This window comes from Brachionichthys hirsutus, chromosome 8 (assembly GCF_040956055.1).
Source record: "Brachionichthys hirsutus isolate HB-005 chromosome 8, CSIRO-AGI_Bhir_v1, whole genome shotgun sequence".
Lineage (NCBI taxonomy): Eukaryota > Metazoa > Chordata > Actinopteri > Lophiiformes > Brachionichthyidae > Brachionichthys > Brachionichthys hirsutus.
Genome location: NC_090904.1, coordinates 6,993,206 through 7,016,719, shown reverse-complemented (window position 1 = coordinate 7,016,719; position 23,514 = coordinate 6,993,206). Strand labels below are relative to the sequence as shown.

The 23,514-nt window shown below is 40.3% G+C and overlaps 1 protein-coding gene across 1 annotated transcript in view; it reads left to right on the top strand.

Annotated features, from left to right (window-relative positions):
• cadpsb (Ca2+-dependent activator protein for secretion b) overlaps positions 1–23,514 on the top strand; it is a 50,847-nt gene that overhangs the window by 5,922 nt on the left and 21,411 nt on the right. The window contains exons 2-12 of the mRNA XM_068742957.1: positions 3,036–3,149; positions 5,643–5,975; positions 11,287–11,367; positions 11,688–11,921; positions 12,738–12,859; positions 16,206–16,317; positions 17,770–17,909; positions 18,275–18,341; positions 18,823–18,931; positions 19,032–19,244; positions 21,967–21,978. Coding sequence (XP_068599058.1) covers positions 3,036–3,149; positions 5,643–5,975; positions 11,287–11,367; positions 11,688–11,921; positions 12,738–12,859; positions 16,206–16,317; positions 17,770–17,909; positions 18,275–18,341; positions 18,823–18,931; positions 19,032–19,244; positions 21,967–21,978 — 1,537 coding nt within the window. The remainder of the gene's footprint in view (positions 1–3,035; positions 3,150–5,642; positions 5,976–11,286; positions 11,368–11,687; positions 11,922–12,737; positions 12,860–16,205; positions 16,318–17,769; positions 17,910–18,274; positions 18,342–18,822; positions 18,932–19,031; positions 19,245–21,966; positions 21,979–23,514) is intronic.

The following is a 23,514-nucleotide window of genomic DNA, read 5'->3' as shown; positions in this document are numbered from 1 at the left end:
TTGAGACTAATGGCACATAAACACCTTCTTCAATCATAAACTGTCAGCAATTTGCTTTGTCATGGATGTGAGTGCAAACAAATGTCTATAGCTTTTTTTTCCTTTTTTCCCCTCACTTTTAAGATCATTCATTATGGTGGAATGGTTGATCCAAGCGATGATTGGGGAGACAGAGGCCGGTAACGCTTTATTCAGTGCACTGAAGGGCGGGTTGGTGAGCGAAGTCTAACAGCTTCAGAGTGCGTTGACGCCGCAGTGGACACGGTGTAGCAGGAAGGCAGAACTGTGGCAGATATATTAATAAGTTAAAGCAAATTGGCAGAAATTGTCTGGTTTGTTACTCTAACATGAAAAGATTAGTTGCAGTGTGTCCAAAAGTAATCCCTGGAGCTTTGTTAATTCATCACAACATGATGTCCGTGCAATGTTAACACATCCAAAATGTTAATACTGCTATATTATCAGCAGAAAAATCATTTAACAACAATACATAGATGTTTGTTGTTGTTTTACTCTGGCAGCACTGCAGTAGGTGTTTTTTTTCATTGTAATCTATAACTGAGATCTACACGAGACTAATCCATGAATGAGAAAAATCTATTCAGTAGGCAAAAAAATATTTTACTATCAGAGACATTTGTCTTGTTTCTGAATGGCTACTGCCTTTGGGTTGCTGGAATGATAACAGATGAGGGGGAAAGAAGGGAATGGGGATGTTTTGCTGCCTATGAGCCACATCTCCAGATTATGACAACAGAGGTCCCTGTTTTATCCCTGTTTGCCTTGTGTCTGCAGAGTGTACACCGGGCTGTTTACTAACCCAGTGGTGTGGTATTTGCAGACAATGGTGTGTGTGTGTGTGAGTATGACTGCTCGGTGATAATAGATTGTGCGTTTGTCTTTGCATGATTGTCATTTTGTGGACTCAGCCACGACATGGCGCTGGAGTTTTGTGTTTGACGAGGCCTGATGCTGGTAGATTTTGTGCAGCTGTCGTGCAGCACTCGCGTCTGTACTTGTGTTGGCTGTTTACTCAGATGTTGGCCCACGCTGTCATCTGGAAGTTGACTTTGTCTGGTGAGAGTTTTCCATAATAGCTTGTTTGATGAAGACAAACACATTTATGCACAAGAGGAACATATAGTTTATATATTCACACCCACACATGGAAGAACTTTGTAATCATAGGCTTATATGTTTATATTTCAATAATTTAGGCTAACCAGTGAACAAAGAGACAAACAGAATTATATTTTCCCACATGAGTTTTGTTCCTGACAGGCATTGAAGCTCCTTTCACATTAGACCTATGACCTCCATGTTATTTGAAATTGTGACGATGGCCTCTAAACTAACATTCCCTTAGTAATGGCCCTCCTATTACCGTCAAATTTAAACAGCCATTATCACATTATTATTACTTTTTTAATTGGATGTTATATCTTTATTTTGTGTAGCTTATATTGCAGACAAATATATATTTAGAATAATAATTGTTACAGTCCAAATGTAAGATTTCTTCTGCAGTACACCTAGATGGAGGCAAAATGGACCAAGTATAATTGTCTTCACTTCAGTGAAGAATTACTAATTGCGGGGTACACCTCGGACGTGACGCCAGTGCATTGCTGGACAGAAAACCACTCACACACACACACAAACACACACACATACTCTGAATTGGAATTGATTACAATTTTGAATAATCAATTCAACCCAATCAAGAAACCCCACGTGGAGGTGGGAAGAACATACAAATGCCGCACAGACAGGATTTGAACCCGGTTTGACAGCGCTACCCATTATGCCACCATCTAAGCTCTGTTTATTGAATGAAACATGACCAGTTCAAGCAGTTATATAATTTATAAAACTATGAAATAAAGCTATAATTGACCAGAAAGTTTTTAGTTAAATATTCATGGGTTACTGAATTTCTCACAGTGCCTCAAATACTTTTTGATCAAACTGAACCTAGATCCATAGTCATTTTGAGATGTAATGAAGTTACTGTAAATAAGGCCGATGCAATGGGCATATCCACTCTATTGATAAGTGAACGGTGATTAATGTCACTGCCCACTTCATTGCAAGCCAATGAATCACAGTGTAACACTGCAATCTTGATAAGAGCCACAGAGAGAGAGAATCAATAAGAGCAATGCTGGAAAGTATGTCTTGGGACTCTGGCATACTGATGAAAATGGAAGCATTTCCCCTCATCCATCAACTTGTTTAGTTCAGTTCTCCAATCAGCAATGAAATAAAGAGTGCCGAACAGAAAGTCATAAATACTTGATGCAGCTCAGCCATTCTTTTTCTTTCACTCCTTCACCTTTCTTTATTGGTGTGAACTGAAGTGTCAGCTCTTCAACACACACACACACACACCCACACACAGACACACCCACACACACATTTAGGTACAGTTTATATGTGTTTATGCCTGTTTTGATCATCAAGTCTAAAATGTTAAAGTTACTTCTATAACCGTGGTTCTATGAGTAGCCTGGGTGAAGTACTTCACTATGAGATATCTCAGAAGCCGTTGTACCATTATGCCAGCCATGAAGTCAGGGCTGTATGCCTTACAGTCACAATCACAGGTCATTTAGAACAAGTGTTAGTCAGCGGGCTGGTCCGGCGATTCAAACATCCGGCTCAGGAACGCATGGGCAGGGCTTGGGGATAACATTGAATCTGCAGAGCCTTGCAAATGTGAGTGGCAATGACCAGCTGCATCACAAATATCCTATATAGAGACTTCCAGTGGGCCAAAAATTCAAAAGGCCTCCAGTGGAATGAACAAAACACAATGTAATTGTCATTGTTGCTCCTTCTTAGAGATGTCCACAGGTAAGCATAGATCAACCTGAATGAGTGTGTGCTGGGGTGTACAACGGCATACCAGAAACACAGCTTAAAGTTTCAAGCGGTTTTTACTGTATGTGTGTATGTATACACTAATATCTGTATTTTTGATATATTTCTGGATTCAGGCTGTAGTAGTGAGCTGTCCTGTTTGCCCTCCACAGATAATCAAGCAGCAACTTCAGCAGACCAAGGATCGTTTCCAAGCCTTCCTCAATGGAGACACACAAATCGTGGCTGATGAGGCATTTATCAATGCTGTGCAGAGCTACAATGAGGTATCAACGCACCACAACCGTAATAGCACCACCACAGTCAGAACCAATTCCTCATCCAAGCACAGTGACCTCATGCTCTCAGATGAATCACTGAATGTGCTATGCTATAGTTACAGACTGCATTCCTGTCGAAAATGTATAAATGCAGCTGAATCTTTATTATTGATTAACATCTATAACTTATCGCACAACCAGAAATGAAATGTTTTGGCTCAAAAGTAAAAAAAAAAAGCCCTCCTTTTATGCTTCCATGTCACACGTATTCAGATGACTGAGTCACAAAATGGTAGCAGAACCTTTTCACTGCACAGATTATGAGTCAGAGGAAGTTGCCAACACAGCCATCTTTTCCAGACCCACTATTAAATTAAAAAAGTCAGTATTACTGTGCATATGGTGCAAAAAGCAAGGTAGATAGTGGAACATGTTGAAGGCCAAATCCATTAGCAGAAAAGCAAACATAGCCATTGTGAAAATCTGACATCAAAACCATCAGGAAAGTCAATTACAGAATGACCTCTCTGCCATTTCACAGCTAATCAGAGGTGGGTTTGGTGACATTATTGCTAATGTGAAATATGCTATAATTAAACCTGGAAAACTGAGGTGGTATAAAGGAAATGCATGCAAAGTGTGGGTTTTCAGAATAAAAATATTCAGCCTTGTAGAAGAGCTCGATTTCATCATCATCATCAGTGACTTACCAAACACATTTTCAAAGAATTATTATTATTATTTTAACTGTATATGCATATGTATCCTGGCACTTTTCTAAAAGTAAAGGCACACATGTCAATAATAAAATTATCCTCACTAACAGGGTAATGTTTTTTCCGGCACTGGTTTGTCAGCTCGTCTGCTAGCAGCATTACTCAAGTTCTGAGTGGATTTTAATTAAATCTCTTAGAGTAGTGAGGCATTTCCCAGTTGAACAATCCCCTTGATACTGGTGCTGATCTTCATCATCATTTAGATCCAGGATTTTTTTTAATAGAATTTTTTATTCCTGGACATGGAAAGTTAAATTATTTTGCTTCTAATATTTGGGTAAAAACAACAACATGTCATTACCATAAGATCTACCATGCATAAAGGATGTATCGGGATCTAAGTGATATTCTGCACGTTTAAATTTGGGAGTCACAAAAATTTCACACCAGTGAGATTTCCTTTTCCTTCTTTCAGCCTTTCCTTTCACCCTGTCCTCAACATCTTCCTCTGTTTCTCCAACCAAATGCATGTCCACCCTCAATGTGTTCATGTATAATACTAATATATATATATATATATAATATAATAATGCTGCACACTTACATTTACAATCAAATTAAAGTTTGAAGTCATCAACCCAGCTCCAGCTGATTCAGGTGACTTCCTGAATTGCAATGCCATTCGTGATTTCTTTCTTCTCTTGAATAACCAATAATAACTAGGATGTTTTTCTTTCTAAAAATTTCTTTAACATGGCATGGCTTTCGCCAGCATTTCAATTTTTTCCACACAAACAAACTGGTATATTTAGATGTGGCAAAAAAGAACCTACTGAAATGTTTGAATTGACCTGGACAAAAGAGTCGATTAACCTAACCTTATTCATTGAGGTTAATATTAGAATCTGTTAAAGGATTTCATGTAAATTCGTATAAATGTCTTCTCTGAGATTTGCAGTGGTGTGTGTTTGACTTACACTTTGTCTGAATTCACACACAGAATCTGGCACCTTTCTGCAGGGTAGTGTGCAGGTGTAGGCAAGTTTATTTTTATCCCCAACCACAAATGAAGCGAGGAGGGGGGCTATAGGCTCCATCTGTCCACCCATCTCATCCATTATGTTTTATTTCTGGAGCTTCACTAAAAACTTTTAATATCTTTTCATGAAACTTTCCACACTTAAGAACCAGGTACTGAAAGTAAAAGTAGACACTGTGGTGTTGATGCCAAAACTATTCTGTGCAGCCCTAGTCTGCAATATCCTATAAGCCAAAATATCTAAAGCTTTAGCCTCTAAAGTTTGTTTGGTCAGTGATGCATGCATCAAAAGACAAGGATAATGTGCCAGTGATAGCAACGCCTTAGCACAGGTGGTCCATGACTTATAGCCACAATGGATGCCACACGTCAGAAAAAGCAATCAGCTCTTCTTTGAAGTTCTGATGACATAAGCCTCAAATGCGTCTGTCCCTGTCAGTGTATTGTTGGTAGTTAAACACAAACGTTAAATTTCCCGAAGCCTGTCGTAACTTTGAGTCGTCGTTAAGCGAGTACGTCATTAAGCGAGGTCCACCTGTATGTACCTGACCCTATGCTCAAAGTGATCAGTGGTCGGTTTTTGATTACAATGCGCAAAAAAAAATATTTCGAAACAATCCTCTATGTTGTTCATACCAGATTGTCAGAAACGTTGTGCCTCCAAATGAAATCATTTGAAATAATTAGTGCTTCATATGCATATTTGACTTTGCTGCAATCTATGTCATCAATCTCATAATACAGGTATTCCTAAAGAGTGACCGCGTGGCTAAAATGGTCCAGAGTGGCGGCTTCTCAGCCGCTGATTTCAGGGAAGTGTTCAAGAGGCACATTGAGAAGCGTGTGCGGAGCCTGCCGGAGATCGACGGTCTGAGCAAGGAGACGGTGCTCAGCTCCTGGATGGCCAAGTTTGACACCATCTACCGCGGTGACGAGGACCCACGCAAGGCACAGCAACGCATGACTGCCAGCGCAGCCTCCGAGCTGATCCTGAGTAAGGACCAGCTGTATGAGATGTTCCAGAATATCCTTGGGATCAAGAAGTTTGAGCACCAGCTGCTTTACCAAGCCTGTCAGGTAAGACGTAAAGCCTGGTGCGATACATCCAAGTGCCAAATATGAGATATGCATACACATGTAGATCTGTATGCTGCGTGTCTCTTTTTAATATTATTATAAGACTGGGGGTCAGAAAAGAAAAGAAAAAGCCTTTTGAAGCTACAACTGTAGACTTTATGTCTGACGGGAATTGTTGCGACTTTGACACGTCTCTAAAGACTCCTCTCTGATTATGCCCCTATTTGACAGCTATTAAAATAAACAAAAATTCATGAAATATAATGGCTTTGAAATAATGTATTATTATTAGTATAACATGGTAAATAGGCTATGATAATCCATCAATGTTAAATGATGAGTTTGATGATGAGTTTTTATTTTGGTTGTCAGATTAAGACAAAAAATACAACTTAAACAAAACGAAATATATATTACAACCAAAAAAGGAATAGGCAGAAGCAATGCTTATCAGGGAATTCAAACCAAGCTTTTAACATTTGATTAATGAGTAATCTAATAACCGGCTCCATTTTGTGTTGTGGAATGGACATGTTTTAAACAAATATGTCTCCTCAGGATATATCTGTTGACACAAGGCTGTATGTCTTTGCGGGGGGAGGTATGTTGAGATGGCAGGTTGATGATCGGGGACACTGGGGTGCTGTTGTTAGACATAACTCTCCATCTCATGCAGCATTTATGGCTTTACTGCTCTCCATGGGAATGCTAAAAGCACCACAAATATATTCTTTCTTCAGGACCTTGATTATATTCTCAAACACAACTGGCTCAAAACATCATCTTAGGCATAATGAATTCATTCATCTTCTGAACGGCTTTGTCCGTTACCGGGTGGCGGGTCGTGCTGGAGCCCATCGGCAGTCTATGGACTGCGGCGGGGTACACCCTGGACAAGCTGCCAGGTCATCACAGGGCCACATAGACAGATAATCATGGCATGTCTTTGGTGGTGGGAGGAAGCCGGAGAACCCGGAGAGAACCCACAGAGACAGAAAGGCTGCAAGTCAGATTTGAACCCATGACCTTCTTACTGTGAGGCAACAGCGCTTAACACTGCGTTGTCCGGCATGATGAATGTCATGTGTTTTTGATGCCAATGACTTTTGAAATGATGAGTTTCATTGCAGCAGGCATAATCCTTTGAACACTAGATAAAGTACAACCACACAGATGGAACGAGGTGCTTTTAAACATCAGAAGTTTTAATATTGGTCAATTGTCTGGGTTAACAACGATTCAAACGGGTAAATTAGGGGTGCAGTTTAATTGTTAGAAAATCATGATGACGATTCACACGTGGAAGCTGTCTCACTTTCTAAGTGAATACGATTCGTCTGCATTTTATTCCGTGAGCTGCATCGCAACCAATCGATGCTACTTTTGTCAAGAGAATCCAACATCATGGCGTTATTACACTTAAAGCTTTGCTTTCTCAATCAATCAATGACAACTCGGCTTCACACCACGTGAGTCAGTGCAGTAGAAAGCCATGGCAGTAGGAGAGTTTCAAATGAGACTGCAGGGAAATGCTTTAAACATTACAATATGAGGGGATGGAGCCCATCCCACCTGGGTGGGATGCAACAGACTGGACAGGTCGCCACTTCATCACAGGGCCAACACAGGATGACAAACAACCATTCTCACATCTGCTGAGTCACAAATTCTCCAGAACATACATGTGCATGTACTGTGGGAGGAAGCCAGTGCAACCACAGGGAGAGTATGCAAACAATAGAGATGACAGTCTGACACTTCTGTCGACCTCGTCCATCACTCAATTATATTGGCTTTATTATCATACACTACAGTGAAAAGCAAAAAATCTTCAGGAACTTTAGGCAATCATTTTAAGTACAGCAAAGCTTACAGAGTCTTATTCTCAGGCATTTCGATCAGTGGGAGAGTCTCTCACTAAAATCATTCCCTAATCTTGAGCGGCTGATTTATATAAGACTTAGATCCAATGTAAGCACACAGATTGAGACTTTTCTGCCTTTAGAGCTTTTAATCTTGGCCTCTGGAACCTTCAGACTGGCAGATCTCAAATCAGGTTTTTCTCTAGCAGGCTTTGAAAGGACACACACAAAGACACAGACACACGCACACACACACACACCACCAACACCACTGCCATTTCCTCTTTAATTTGTCTTGTCAGCAACTTTTCTTAAATGAGCCCTGAGCCCTTCCATTTTTACCCTGTAGCTGATGTAGTTGTGTAATGGAGCCTCCACGGGAATGGCAAACGATGAACCGTTCATGGCGTAGCGGGTTGCGCTGGTGCCTCACAGCAAGGTCACATGTTCTCCCCTCTCACTCTAAACACAAGAACACACAAATACAGTGTAATCACACCCAGCAAGTCTAGCCAACTGTGATCCTGTATCAGCTGTTCTGCTTTGCAACCTTCAACCTGCTGTCAGATTAGCTAACCTTGACCCATTGTCGCCTTTATTCAGTTCGTATGCAGTGTGAAAGCTCACCGGACCAAACACAGGACCAAATGTACGAGCCATGTGCATTTGAAACATACATACTGCTTCAGTAATGTGGAGCCTTTTAGCCTATCTTAATTTATGGAGTTTGAATGTCCATGTGATTCATGCCAGTGGGCCATTGACAACAATGACCTTTCAGTTTCAGGTCTCACGGAATTAGAGTGCGCCGGGCTCTCTAGGGGGTGGTATTATTTTAGACAGACCCTGACCTCAAGCTCTGCTTCCTCCCACAGACTGCATTTGCTTTTCACTGCAAAAAGCAGTCGCAGACCGAACTGTCCGCATCCCCCTCGTATTACAAGCTTCTGTCTCTCCGTTATGTGTTGATGCATTATTTAGCCATGTTTAGTCATTGTTATTTGCATGATTTTGTATCGCTACGTCATGAGTTTTCAGCCTTGAGAATTTGTCTGGTCGTATGTGCTTGGTTTGTGTTTGTTTGTCACACGGAAGATGCAGTAAAACTGCAGAGTCAGACACCAGGAGAATATAACGCTGGGCTTCTAGGAATGGCAGTGACAGTTCTTTTGGGACTACACGAGTCAGATATCCCTGGCACCAGACTCCAGTACTCGCCAGAACCTTTGGACATTTTGACAAGAAGCACAGGGTGGCCGGCAGCAGGGGGAAGGAATCATTTAAGAACAGTTCAGGCAGGAATACAGTCAGTATGTCAGTGATGGTTGTATAAATCCAGTTTTCTGCTGTTTGACAAAATAAAAAATAAAAACTCAGCTTGCTATCACTTGATGTTCGCTGCTGTCACTGTGTTACTGTATGGCAGAACAGAGTACTGCTGTGCTGCAGCTGGTGCCTAAGTCTGATTATGTGCTCTACTAAACAGAGACTAGGGTTATGTAGCCAGGTGGCTGCTGAGTGGCCAGTGCTCGTAACACATTAGACCTCCTCCATTTCAGATCCCATCTGGCTGACATACTTGCAGAATGTGCACACGGTGAACTAAAAAGTGAATCAATTACACAAATAGGTAATAAATGAAAGATCCATATCATATGCTTAGATGTAACCCATTTATAGGGAACTCATTGAAATACTTTGAATTCCCCCCCCCAAAAAAAATCAGCCTTAGTTGTTTTATTAGAGGGCATATCTAAACTTTATTTCAGTTGTGACATTTTTTCATTTTTTTAATGGCATGCAGAAAATCTAATTGTCATCAAGAATGGTTCTTCGACAGATCTCCTAATCTCTGTTACTGTAACCTCATCGAAAGGACAAATCATTACTTGATTCCAATCCAACCCGCGTAATGCCTCTTTTTAAGCCATTGTTCCCTCCTTAACAGCTGCACTATGACTTTGGCTCATTCTCTTTTAAAAAGCATTGCTAGGAGGGATAGAGACTCATAGTGGTAAACCCTGAAAGACAAGGCCCGTTAATGTAATGAGAGTGGGTGAAATACCGTCAGGCAAATAAAAGGTCAGCTCTGGCATGCGTCCCAGAAACAGGAGTCTGAAGGACTCTATCAAAAATAGATCTAGCTGCTCCATGTCATTGTGCAGAAAATGATGAATTGAAATGTAGACATATTATTCTTGTTAAAAACATTTTCTGGTTTATTTGTCTTCACAAGCATCAAAGCATAAATTATTTCTTTACATGTTTTGGGTTGATCTCCATCAATAGAAAAATAAATTCTTGATTAAACAATACATTTAACGTTTTACTAAATGTATATGCCTATATTGCATTGTATTTCCACTGAGTCTAAAAAAAAAATCACAAGACTCAAGGATGTTTCAATAAAACAATGTCCAACTGAGATGAGGCAGATTAAAGTTCTCACTGAAGACTTGTTCAACACGGAGCCCTATGAAAGGTTTGTGACTCCCCAGACACAACTGTGCTGTAGATATGTCTCAATTAGTCTTCGGTCCTTATCGAGGAGATGCTGGTGACTGGCGAGTCGCAGCATTGCATTTGACAAGAATGAGCAGTTTTAGCAGAGAATATAACTGAAGACGTGAAGCTGAGAGAGCAAAAGAGACATATCATCCCTTTCTTCTATTTCATTGTGACAGTCGATATATAAAACTCTCATTCATTTCTTAGCTTTTCATTACTCTGGGGCTAAAAAAAACCAGGCGGGGTCTTTGTCCTGGCGACATTTTCTTTCCATACAGACAATTTTCAAACATTGTCAAGAAATGCCATTACCACTGGTTTTGTATCTGTGTAAAGGCAAGCTGCAATAGGTCCTGACGGTCAAGGCAGTCCCTGTGGCAGTGATTGTATGTCATGTAGTTTACATATATATATTTTGACTGTCACTCTCTCCATTTTATAGCTCAGATAGGTAAATTATATGAATGTAAAGGAACAAGAACATGTTCAGGAACACTTCTCAGTGTTCCTGAACATATTCAACTGAATATATTCAAACATATTCAACTGAATAGACAGTTGTCTATTCAGTGTCTGGGTTCGTTATGGTGGTTATAATTCAATTCATCCATCCATACGTGGATGTCTCCAGGTATGGTGCGGCCTGGCTGTTAAGGGCTTTAAAAGTGAGGAAAATGATTTTAAATTCTATTTGGGCTTTATCAGTGAGCCAATGCAGAGATGCTAGCACAGGCGAAATGTGATCACTTAATCTGGTTCCTGTGAGATCGGGAGCTGCTGCACATGTCTGTCCTCGTGCCTCTGATATTTGCTGCTGAAATATACCCTAGAAAGAAACAACTTAAAATTAAATATAGGTTGTTAACCTTGGCTGATTTGGATTATTCAGATGGTAGTGGATGGAAAATGCACATTGACCTGGTCTTGTCTTATCTTAATAGTTGGACAACCTGGATGAGCAGGCTGCACAGATCAGACGAGAACTGGATGGTCGTATTCAGATGGCAGACCAGATCGCCAGGGTGAGTCAGACTCTGTCGGGGGCTCACACTGAATTTAATATGTTTTCATTTTATCATTTAACGTGTCAAAAGTATGGTGTCAATTTTGTAAACATCAAAGTGGGAGCTTCCATCCACTGTTGAAAAGATTATACTATTTCAAAGCATGTACAATATAATGTACATGCTTTGAAATAGTACAAATTTGACTGCGTTATTTTTAATTCCATCAGGCATCACTGAACCCTCGACTACACTAATCTTGCTGTCCTGCTTTTAGCATTGTGAAAACTCTTTTGTCAGAGTGTTTTCTTCAAACGTCTTTTATATGGTGTCAACAGGCTGGCAAGTTCCCCAAATTTGTGTCTAAAGAGATGGAGGCCATGTACATCGAGGAGCTGAAGTCTTCAGTGAATCAGCTGATGGCCAATCTTGAGAGCATGCCCGTGTCCAAGGGAGGGGAGTTCAAACTCCAGAAACTGAAACGCGGACACAACACCTCCATCATTGACATGGGCCAAGAAGATGAGAACACTCTGTCCAAGTCTGATGTGGTTCTGTCGTTCACGCTGGAGGTACAGCACATTGGGGATGATTGGGGATCTCAAGGTGTAATGACAGGTCTCTGAAATCAAGGCAGGGTTTTCATAATTTTGACAGATGGTCCAAACATTGTACCATTAGAATTTTGTCTTATTGAGACTCAAATAGAGAAACAGACCTGCTTGGGGAGTTGAACAGACTTGATGTGAAGAGCAGGCTGCGAGCGCACACACACACATCCTTTTTTTAAATGCAATAGTGTAACATGACTCATCTTGTCTTCAGCTTGTCTGAGATGAGCTATCACCACAGAACAGAGCAGCTACCCCTTGTTCCTCATGAGCCCCATGTTGTGTGACACAAATATATTTTGGCTTTCTTTCACATTTTCCTGGACTGTGAATGCTGAATTATTATTTACTTTGATTATTCTTGTGTGTTTTTTGTTGCTATCTTCTTTACAATACTTGCACCACACTTCCTGTCAACAACCCAGTCTTTGTTAAAAAAAAAAATATTATTACAGATGTTGTCTAGATAAAAAACAACAAATACGAATCTCTTGATTAAACATGTTGACGCCAGTCTGAAATCTTTATATGCAACCCTGCTGAGAGCCAGTGCCATTGCGTGAAGCCATCTAAAAAAAACACACACATAAGCAATAAGTAATATTGGAGCGCTGGCTACAAGTGTAAATAGCTATTTTCTCTCAGTTTCTAAAATAGCTGTGCTGTATAAAACTGAAAGGCTTTTCCTCGTCTCCATTTTTTTTCTTTGCTCGATGACCTTTTCGGATTATTCAGTCCGTGCCTACAACAAATCACTGCGGTGTCTGTGCGTTCCAGGTGGTGATCATGGAAGTGCAGGGGCTGAAGTCTCTAGCCCCTAACAGGATTGTCTACTGCACCATGGAGGTAGAGGGAGGGGAGAAACTCCAGACTGACCAAGCAGAGGCATCCAAGCCTACGTAAGGGGTCTGAGCATGGACTCGTACATATTCAGTTGTTTTCCAAATGTATTTACAGTATATGTCTGCAAACTCATGTCCACACAGCCTACTGTTATTTGACCTTAAAATGTCTTTTATAATTTGTAAGGATTAAAAACAAAACCTCTGGTGGTCCTCTGAAGGCAAACATATCTGAATTATGCATGCGTATAAAACACGGTAGTAGTAAGATGTGCAAAATAATGCAAAATAATTGTATTTATTTGTACATTATGCAAAGTTTTCAAAATAAAATGCCTCAGCTGTTTATTTCTGATTGCTGATCACTGCAGTTTCTTTTAGATAAGGCATTGACTGCTGAGCTTGCAATGGTACGATAGCTGCCCCAGAACATATCAGGGTTTCATTGCATTACAGATTCATTATAAACTCTGTCGAAGAGCTTAGGGTTAAACTCATGCACACTTTATTTGATTGATTCAGATTAACGTGAAAACTCCTGCATGGGTCATCTCAAATTTTGGTAAAAAAAAGTGGGTTATCTCGGGTATTATCATAAATCGTTCTGAAAAAACAACAGGCAGTGTAAAAACATGTTTCTAAAATAGTTCACTCATCATTAGAAAGAAAATGTTTCAACATAATTGTGGCATTTATTTCAAGTTGGGTATCACGGCTGTGTAATGGATAGCACTGCTGTCGTATTGCAAAAAGGTTCTAAGTTAAGGTCTTACCTGATGACCTGGGAATGTTCTGGGTGGGTTCTCATGTTTTCCGCATGTCTTTCTGGCTTGAATGGGTGTCTCTTAAGTTGCCTGTAGGCGTGAATGTGTGAATAGCTGTATATCATTCTCTGTCCTGGGCCTGGGTGAACGCAGGCTCATGTCCATTGTCAGCTAGGACAGCTTAAAGCCCTGCTGAAGATAAACGGTTACATAAAATGCAGAAATGGGTTTTTAGTTGTCAGAGTAAAATTCACTACAGAAAAAATGTAGTACAGTTACACTTGGAGAACCAAAATGTGGGTAGGTGCTTGGCCACACATTTCAAGTGTCTTCTGTTGAGCAAAACTTCAATTAACTTGGATGTTTGTTTTTTTCATTTTATATTTAGAAATGATTCCCAGAACAGCAGAATATGCTTCTGTAGGCAGAATGCACCTATCCGAACATGCACTTCATGGAATATGTGACTTTGTTTTTTTACTGTAATGAGTGCGTTCAGGAAACCTTTAACTCAAACTGCTTGATTCATCTATGACTCAGCTAAACCCTCTAGATTTCATACTCATCTGATCAAGGTGTGAAAATTTAGTGTGTAATGCTGCATTACATCAAGTATGAAAGTCCTTTCTTCCTTTGAAAGTCCCAGCTTATCTTAAAACACTTATCATGCCAGACCAGATGCAAAGAGATGTTGGAGCCTTCTGATGGCAAGTAGCCTTTTTTCATGCAATTAACGTCTATTGCATAGCACATATAGTGATAGGAGAAATTTACCCTGAAATATTCGCACAAATATGAGCTATTTTATGGCATTAATGTCTTCCTATGATCTCCTTAATCCAAGATCCATTATATGAAGATGGTGTGAAAGATATCGGGAAAAAGAATGGAAGGATTAGAGAAGAACAAAGAGGGTAGATGTGTGTGTGTGTGTGTGCGTGTGTGTGTGAGTGTGTGTGTGTGTGCACACCTTAACCAATCAAGCTCATTCAATGACAAATCACGGTGACTTCATTATAGTTCAAATTATAAACGTGTTATTTTATGTATAGTACTCCTGCCGCTTCTTTCATTAACTGACCTACTTAAGTAAAAACAGGACTGCACACATTCTGCAGCAAGAACTGTGAGGGCAGAGCAACGTCACACGGACCTTGAATTGATCCAAAAGGTCACCTTCATTCCGGCACAATGCTTCCCTCTGAAACCGTCACGGCCCATCACCCTCTTCTCCCTCTCAGTCTTGCAGTCTCTCTGCCGCTGTGCAAACACCATTCAAGTCGCGATTAATTATGAATGTTAGAAATGGTTACGAGAAAAACTGCTTTCAGAAGCTGGGTGACAACACAATTAATACTACGTTACTGTTTCCTCTTTTTAATTGAATTTGTACTTTTATTTAGCTTTACTTTTTTTCTCTCCAGGCATGTGGCAGCGGAGCTGGTGAGGTTTAGTGATCATTTGCTTGTCAAGTCTGTCATGAAACAGTATTCACAGGCCCACAAGTACATTAAAGGCAGCATTGACAGCTTTAAGCCTTCCTCCTGTTCATACCGGCTACACAATGATCCCTTTTCAAAGCAATTTCTCTGGGACGGATTTCGGGTTAAAGAAGCCAATTTAGTCAGAACACTCAGCACTCTGAGTCGGAATTATCATAAAGGTTTGAAGCTTCGTATAAGCTTTGACCAAGTTTTATATTTCACAGTTCACAGTTGCTCATTCAGGAGAATAGGAAACTGTCCACACTTTCGATAGTAAGAACTTGAGATGATGTTTGTTGGCGAGTTGCACCGTTGTTCTAAGCTGCCGTGAAATAGCAATGTGCTAACAAGGCACAGACCACACAACCTTTTCAAAATCAATATTCCCTTTAATGCAGGACAGTCAACCGCCTGTGCTGATGTTTCTGATGACATCAATGCATTTTCTTTTTTGCAACTTTGTCCTTTTATCCTTTCTCAAGTGATTTGAATCTTTTTATGCACTTTAAACAGTTTGACCTAGGTTGGCTCTCCAAATGAATAGTCTTGCTTTTGAGACACGCTTGTGAAGCCGTGGGTTCAACGTTACGGACCTCATGCATTAGGAATCAGGATCTGTCCATTTGTACAATTGTCCCATCTGAAATGAGAGAAAATAATGAATCCTGCATAGAAATAAGACCAAGTATCAGAACTTTATGTGCTTTCAGGATTTGTCTTGTTCTTGTTTTTAAAATAAAATACGTCTTGCCCAAAGATTACTTTGGCCATGCTGAATTCCTGAAGGTGTGCTTATAATAAAGTCTGAATAAATAAGATTAATAGACAGTCTGTTGCATCATCTGCTGCTTGACCCACAAAATAATTCTGGCTGATATGGCAGGTGTTTTGTTACGTAATGACTTTCTTTTAAAGTTTTAAAGAGCTCTGGTACATTAATAGCAGAGATACATTTAGGACAAGTGTCTGTGAGTCTATAAACAATCAGTTTCTTTTTCTCTTGTGCTGCATCTCCTGTCAGCTGCTTATGAAAAGCCTGTGTTGAAGAGAAGACTGTTTTATTATTTGATTTCAGTTTGAAGTTGTTGTGAGGAGGTGAGAAGCGATGCTGTCACGGAAACTAACCTCTGGAGTATCATTTGCTGTGTCTTTCAGCTGGGGGACCCAAGGGGACTTTACCACCACACACCCTCTGCCCGCTGTCAAGGTGAAGCTGTTTACAGAGAGCACAGGAGTGCTGGCTCTGGAGGACAAAGAGCTGGGCAGGGTAACGCGCGCTTTGTCTTCGTTGTTACGCTCGTTTAAAAGGTCTGATAGGCGGTATGATCTTGTCACAGCTCCTCCAAAAAAAAGGCCCTAAAGGTGTGCATCTTATATTTGACTTACTCCGTCATTGGCCAGCTGCTGGCACCACGTGTGTGTATAATAGTGCACAAGCAGTACATTATTAAATTCAAGAAAAAGGTTAGCCTGCCAAATAGCAAAAGAAGAGTTAGATTGGTCTCGGGGTCGGGTTCAAAGAGGGCTCATTACACAAGTAAATCATACATTATTCTCTAATGTTTGATCATTTCATTAACATTCTTTTGAACATGACACTATTTAAATATCCTCTTGCTATTTATGGCCCGTCGGCCTCATTGATCTGAGATCATATTGCGTATTCATGCTTCAACAGAACAAAACAAAAAGGTCTATTTGTAGATTTCATTGAAGCAATATTGTAGTTATTTTTGACTGTTATCAAAAGGCGTGGCTCCCATGGTTAGAAATCTACTGGGGATTGGTTCCCCGTGGGAGTTGCCATAGAAATCAAACACAAGGGGTTTAATGACAATAACTATAAAGGGGTGTAAATAAAATTAAAGAGCAGAAACTTTATAAAAATTCTAGATTTATTTTGTGTCTTCATTTGCTGTGTATAAAAACATGAATAGAAAATCATTCTAAACTTGGTAACTGATAACAGAAGGGAACATCTGAGGCTTGACTCTCATGGGAATGTCAGACGACTCAAACAAGAGGCAGATGTTGCCAAACTCTTACCAGTGAATTATGATATTACTATTCTTATGCCGTGATCAACACATTGTATGTGATTTTTGCCGATAGCAAATACTTGATTCGTTTTGCTGCTTTCTCAATTATGCTTGTGTTTGGCTAGAAAACCTGAACAAATTATGTTGCACTTTTCGTTGTGAGCTAGAAAGCAGACAAACCCTTTTCTCAACTCTGATATCACATCTTCAATCTTTGAATTTTATTGAAATTGTGAGCTTCTGCGCAGAGACTAGAACATTTATCAGTTCATCCGTCTCTTTCCTGAGGGGTAAGATCTGTGTGATAAGGCGGTTCAGGAGGGAGGTGTTGCTGGTTTGCCTTTCACATCCCTGTTGTGGCGATGACCTTGGCTTGTGACAAGGCCGTTTGATCTCGCACTGCAGCAGCATGGGCAGGAAGGCAACCTTCCTCAAGCCTCTTTAACTCAACAAAGAGATGAGTCCTCTTCTTCGAGGAGGCGGAGTATAGCTGTGTTCTGCTTCTCTACTGTGACTCATTTTTGAAAACGGAAAAGTGAAACCTGACACACATCATCACTAGCTGTTACAGTCACGCTGCATGGACTTGCTGAATGGTGCACAGGATGTGATCAACGATTCAGCTGCTGGATATAAACACATGGAGACTGACTTCATTCTGTCTTTTTTTTTTTATGCAGGTTGTCCTCCGTCCAACTCCTAACAGCCCAAAGCAGTCAGAACTCCACAAGATGACTGTTACTAAGGCATGTCCTGATCAGGATCTGAGGATCAAACTGGCCATACGTATGGACAAACCACAGAACATGAAACACTGCGGGTAAGAGATACGTTGCCTCACATAACTGTGCCTTCCATTTTCCATGTCTTTCTTTGAACTCCAGCCCCTCAGCTCCTGTGGCCTCACTGTCAATACAGTATCATGGAAAATTACTGTCAAGTGCACTACCTCCCCCTGGTGGACACTATTGTGTATTTACTGTCAAGTACACTACCTCCCTCTGGTGGACACTAGTGTATTTTTAAAAAAAATGCAACAAAAAAAATCAACTAAAACATTGATGTTGTAATTAATAATGTATATAAACACTACACTCCTATATCTGTTCCCAGTAGCAAGCTGTGTGCACCAATCTGTTTGTATGTTAATCTGTATGTTGTCTTCATGTGTTGGTGTTTTTATAGGTATCTGTGGGCTTTTGGCAAGAATGTTTGGAAACGTTGGAAGAAACGCTTCTTTGTCCTTGTGCAGGTCAGTCAAACCTCTGCAGCCCACTTTTTTTTTCTATGCCATTGCATCTAATAGCAATGATTCCATGATAACGCGACCCTCCAAGTAGGACTCGAACAATATAGACCCACTTTTGCTAATTGTAATCACAAATGTATCATCATCAGATAATTTTTGCTGAAACTGAAATGTTAAATATTAAAGGAAGTGTTTTATTTTAAATAGAAACAATTCCTGGCTCTGCCCCTTTGTACAGATTTGTACCAAAAACAGGGTCTATTCTGGCCCAAGAACCATCCTGAGATAAGACTCATGAAAGTCCTTCAGCAGCTTTGGCCTAATCGTGCTGACATCTCAAATAAGAAACAGACATGGATGGGGAAAAAAAAAATGTGTTCAGCCGATCAAATGAAACAACTTTTACTTTAACGGTTAACCGAAGTACGGACTTAACTGCTCTCTCTGTGGCTGTTTGAGTCATTGTTGATTGTCCTTGTTGTAGGTGAGTCAGTATACATTCGCCATGTGCAGCTACAGAGAGAAGAAATCCGAACCACAGGAGCTTCTCCAGCTGGACGGGTACACCGTGGACTACAGCGACCCCCAGCCAGGTGAAATGACTGGCCTTTATGCACCTTACACGGTTTAACTAAAGGTTTATTTAACATGCTGTAAATTACGGAGTGGTCTTTTGACACCCTGTTGTTTCAGGATTGGATGGCGGCAGGGCTTTTTTCAACGGCGTAAAGGAAGGTGACACCGTGATGTTTGCCAGCGATGATGAGCAGGACCGCATCCTTTGGGTCCAGGCCATGTATCGTGCCACTGGCCAGTCGCACAAGCCTGTCCCACCCACCCAGGTCCAGAAACTTAACTCCAAAGGGGGTGCCTCAGCCCAAATGGATGCTCCTATTTCTCAGTTCTGTAAGTGGCTCCAAACACAGGACAGTCACGTTTAGCAGAAGCAGTAAAAAGCTCCTTCCCATCAATGTCTCACGCCATGCGCTCCAACACTGCATTCACAAAACGTGCTGGTAGAACTAACACACATGCATTCAGACCCCTCCAGCATCAGATGGACTTCCACTCATTATCGCCACGCCATTAGTGTATAAAGGTGCAATTCCATGTTATTCCACCAGCTGTACTGGGCAGGCTGTTAGGATGGCATCGACCTGTTCAGAAGCCAATTCATAAAAGTCTTTATCATGAAGCTGCAAAACAGGATGAGCAAAAGCTAAATACAGTAGGTTACTCCACATATGATTTGAACATTCAAGCCCACTGGGGTTGAATTCAGATCGACCGTGCCAAGGTGCGCTGCACCCGTCCTAAACATCAGCCTCATTTTAATCGGATCGTAGCTCCAGAAAGCGGCTCTGGTTCTGAGACAGTTTCTCAGATGGTTCCCTGTCGCTAAATGACAGTTGAACCAGATTACATGCTCAAAGTTTTAACCAATCTGTCACGTGTACCTCTAAGCAGCCCACAGGTCAGGTAGACAATTAAAGGTAAGACTGTCTACAGTAGTGTGGCATCTGTACCAGCTTCTGTTGTACCTGTCTTTTGTGTCCCCCCTCATTATAGAAGGGAAATAGCTGTGTGAATCTATAGATATATTTTTTTTAATTTTATTTCTAGGAATCACTGTAAAATTCTAAAATTCTTCCTCACACAATCTTTTAAAACTTGCGTTCGTTTTTTACTTGCGTTGAGATTTTCTTATTTTGGAGAAATTAGCACAGCCTTCACGTTGACAGCACAAACATGGACTTCTCTGGCCTTCTTACTATTACAACCCTTTTTTTTTTTTTTTTTAAACAATCCACAATAATAGATCCTGCTATTCAAAAAAATATGACATTTTGTGTGCATATTTTATTCGTAAACATCGTTTAATTAATGATTTATTTTCCAACTCTAATGAACAAATTAGGTTTAGAAAAAAAAGGAAAAAGGCATAATGTATTAATAATCAAATAATAGTGATTAGAATAAGAAACTTCAACAGTTGTTCATATAACTTTTGTTTAAAACCATGAAGACACGACTTGGGTCAGTTACTCAGAATCCTAACACATAAATTCTATGTTGTTTCTCCATTGGTTTCTTTGTATGTAATTGTTCTTGTGGTTAGTCGACTCCTCTGATGCCAGCTGTTGCCATTCAATGCCTCCTCACAGTGGCACAGACCTCCAACCCCCCACCCCCCCGAAACAATGTGGCACACCATGTGTACATGTTTCACCCCCTGGTGATCTTGAATGGCACTGGGACCATGACATATACAGCCCTCCTGACTCTGCTGCAGTGGACTGAACACAAGTCCTGAAGGTTCTGGTTGTTTTTTCCACCCTGATCAACCAGTTTCTCGTTAGAGAATGGTTTCATCCTCATTTTGTGTCAGACTAAAAGTGTGGACAGACTTATTATGTAGGATTTGATACATAATGGACTATACAGAAAAGAAAAGAAACATGTTTGAAGGCTTAAATTCTTTTTTAAGGAGTATTCCTGTGATTTAATATTGCATTTAAATTAGTTATTGGACTTGAGGGAGAGCTTCAAAAAAGGATGTTTAAGATAAAAGATGAGTAGCTTCACTTTTAGTCTGGGTCCAAACCATAACACTGTTTATAAGAAGATACTCCAGAGCTTCCATGAATGCATTGTGACAACCACTGGTAGTTAATCCAGCCTATTTTGAATAGTGGCAGTTTGCAAAAACATATGCAAAGAAATATAGGGAAAAGAGAGCAAATAAATGCCTATACTGGCAGAGATTCCCCAAATACCCATTTATGTAATAGTATGCTTTGCAATTAGATTTTTTTTCAAGTGAAATCATTTATTTATTTATTTTGCAGAACATTACACCAAAAATAATTTAAGTAAATTGTCTCTAAAAATATCTACTTAAAAATTCAAGGATGATGCTTTTAACGAGATTGAAATAACTGAACTATGGTTGGTAATCGCATCATAAATGATCACCTGGGGTCAAATTACAATCTGTGCACATCATGCTAAAATCACCTAATCTCTTCCAGCCTTGACAAACTTCAGCCCAGCGCTGCAAACTTTAATACAGAAACACAAACAATGTCTCGTGGACGAATATTCTAAAATGAGTGGAGGACTCCTTTAAAGCATATTTAAATGATGCTGTAAAAAAACCCTGTCCAGGAACGTTATAGTCTTTTACCTGTAAAGGCAAATACAGGCATCTTTTACACGCAGAATCAACTTGCGGGGTTTGCTTCATTAGCTAAATGTTTCCCCCAAACCCCCATGAAAAGTAAGTTACACAGTGACAGTACTTAACAAGTACTTGTCCAGAGTCCAGAACAAATGAACTGCAGTGGAGTGATGAGGATCGTAACTTCTTTCTCTGTCTCCCTCTTTCTCTGTTTAATATGCCTCAGCATCTGTTGTCAAGTTCACATGTGCACACCACCGCCCACAAACTCTCATGTTGGTATAGGTTGTTGTTTTTTGAGTTGTGTTTCCTTCTTCATGCTTTGCCTGTACCCTTCTTCAGTAATGCAGCTGCGAGTTCAGGGTCTCTCGTGATTGCTCTCCTCCAGCCTTGTTGCTAGTCTTTATGTTATTCTGGTTTGTCCCTTCTTACCCTGCTGTCTTCTAGCTGGACTCAAGGGTAAGTGCCTCCCTGTAGCCGGCACAGCTCAGATAATCCCCGCTGATTATCTGACAAATGCAACGTTCTTTTTTCTCTCCCTCTTCTCCTTTTTCACGGCTCGCCTCATGTCTTAGATATTAGTTGATAACTTTTTTTTTCCCCGTTTTTGACGACCTCAACTTGAGAATAATAATAAGAAGCATCCATTCGTGCCAGTATAGGATGCATGTATTTTTTTACGCCAAGAAGTTATGTTTTATCTCAGTAATGGTTAAAGCCGCTATCATAGTTATTACTGCATAATTGCCTTCTCTCTTATCTTTTATTGGTGACTGAATCCCTCAGAGTAAAGCGATAAGATGATACGAGTGTAAATTTAAGATTTCACGTAAATGTATAAAAGGTCAGAAAACAAACTGATTACCTTTAAGCAGTTAGAGGAGACAGGAAATATCAGATATTTCTATAAGTGCATTCAAATCTAGAAGTGCAGATAACTTGAGGACCAGTTATTAAAAAAAAAAAAAAAATGTTTAATGCTTGAGTGACCTTTGCCAAGACCACTTCCCAACTGTTCATCACGCTTTCCTTCAGAGGGCTCAAATGCTGTTAGTTCTTTTCTTTTTTTAAATTCTCTCAATGAGAGTTGGCAAATATGTATGCGGAGTATTCTGAATGCCAAAGACAAGGAGTAGCTAATGCCGCCCCTTCTTACAATGAAATACTCCAGATCTCCCCTCCTCCTCCCCCTTCCTCCCACAGTAGATGGGCCTGTAGACTGAGACTACACCAGTGTTACACCTCCAGCAAGGAGCGATCTCATTTTGATTTCTTTTGACTGCCCTTTGTTTGCCTGAATAGGAGAACACCTTTGTCATGTGTCCATACTTTTTTGTACAAATACAACTCATTCACCCCCCCCCCCCCCATCTCCCAGAGAATGATGCAGTTCTGCCTCTTTTGACTTCATGCTATTTACCCATGTATTTGCACCAAATTGTATTGCTACCCTATTACAGATCTCTGGTAGTGGTATGCCTGTTAGTGCTCGGTAGAGATCATGAATACACTGCAACATAATCAAGTATTGTCAACTTGCAAATGCGTAGAGAGAAAAAGATGGAATGCCAACTCAAAAATATCAAACATGCACATTTTGAAAATGAAAATGAGTCTGCAGATGTGCATGACGTTTTAAAGCTCGATGAAGTCACACTGTTCTCCAGCATGTGATGTTTTTTTTTTTTTTTAACATGTATGCAAAAGTACTCGCCTCTTTACTTTGGGGATTTGGTAATCATATTTCTGGTTGAAGTCACTGTCATTAAGTTTTGATAAGGCTACTGTAGTATTTAAGTGTATTCTGGAGGGAAACTGCATTTGCTAAATTAATCCAACTGAAGGAGACATAGCCCATTCTTCTTTTCTTCCCATCTTCTCTCTGATCCAACTCCATCACTACCTCTATGACCTGGTCCTGAGTGAATCCTCCTCTTGCGGTCGTCACTTCTGAGTTTGATCACCGTCTTATACCCATATTCTTTCATCCAGTCA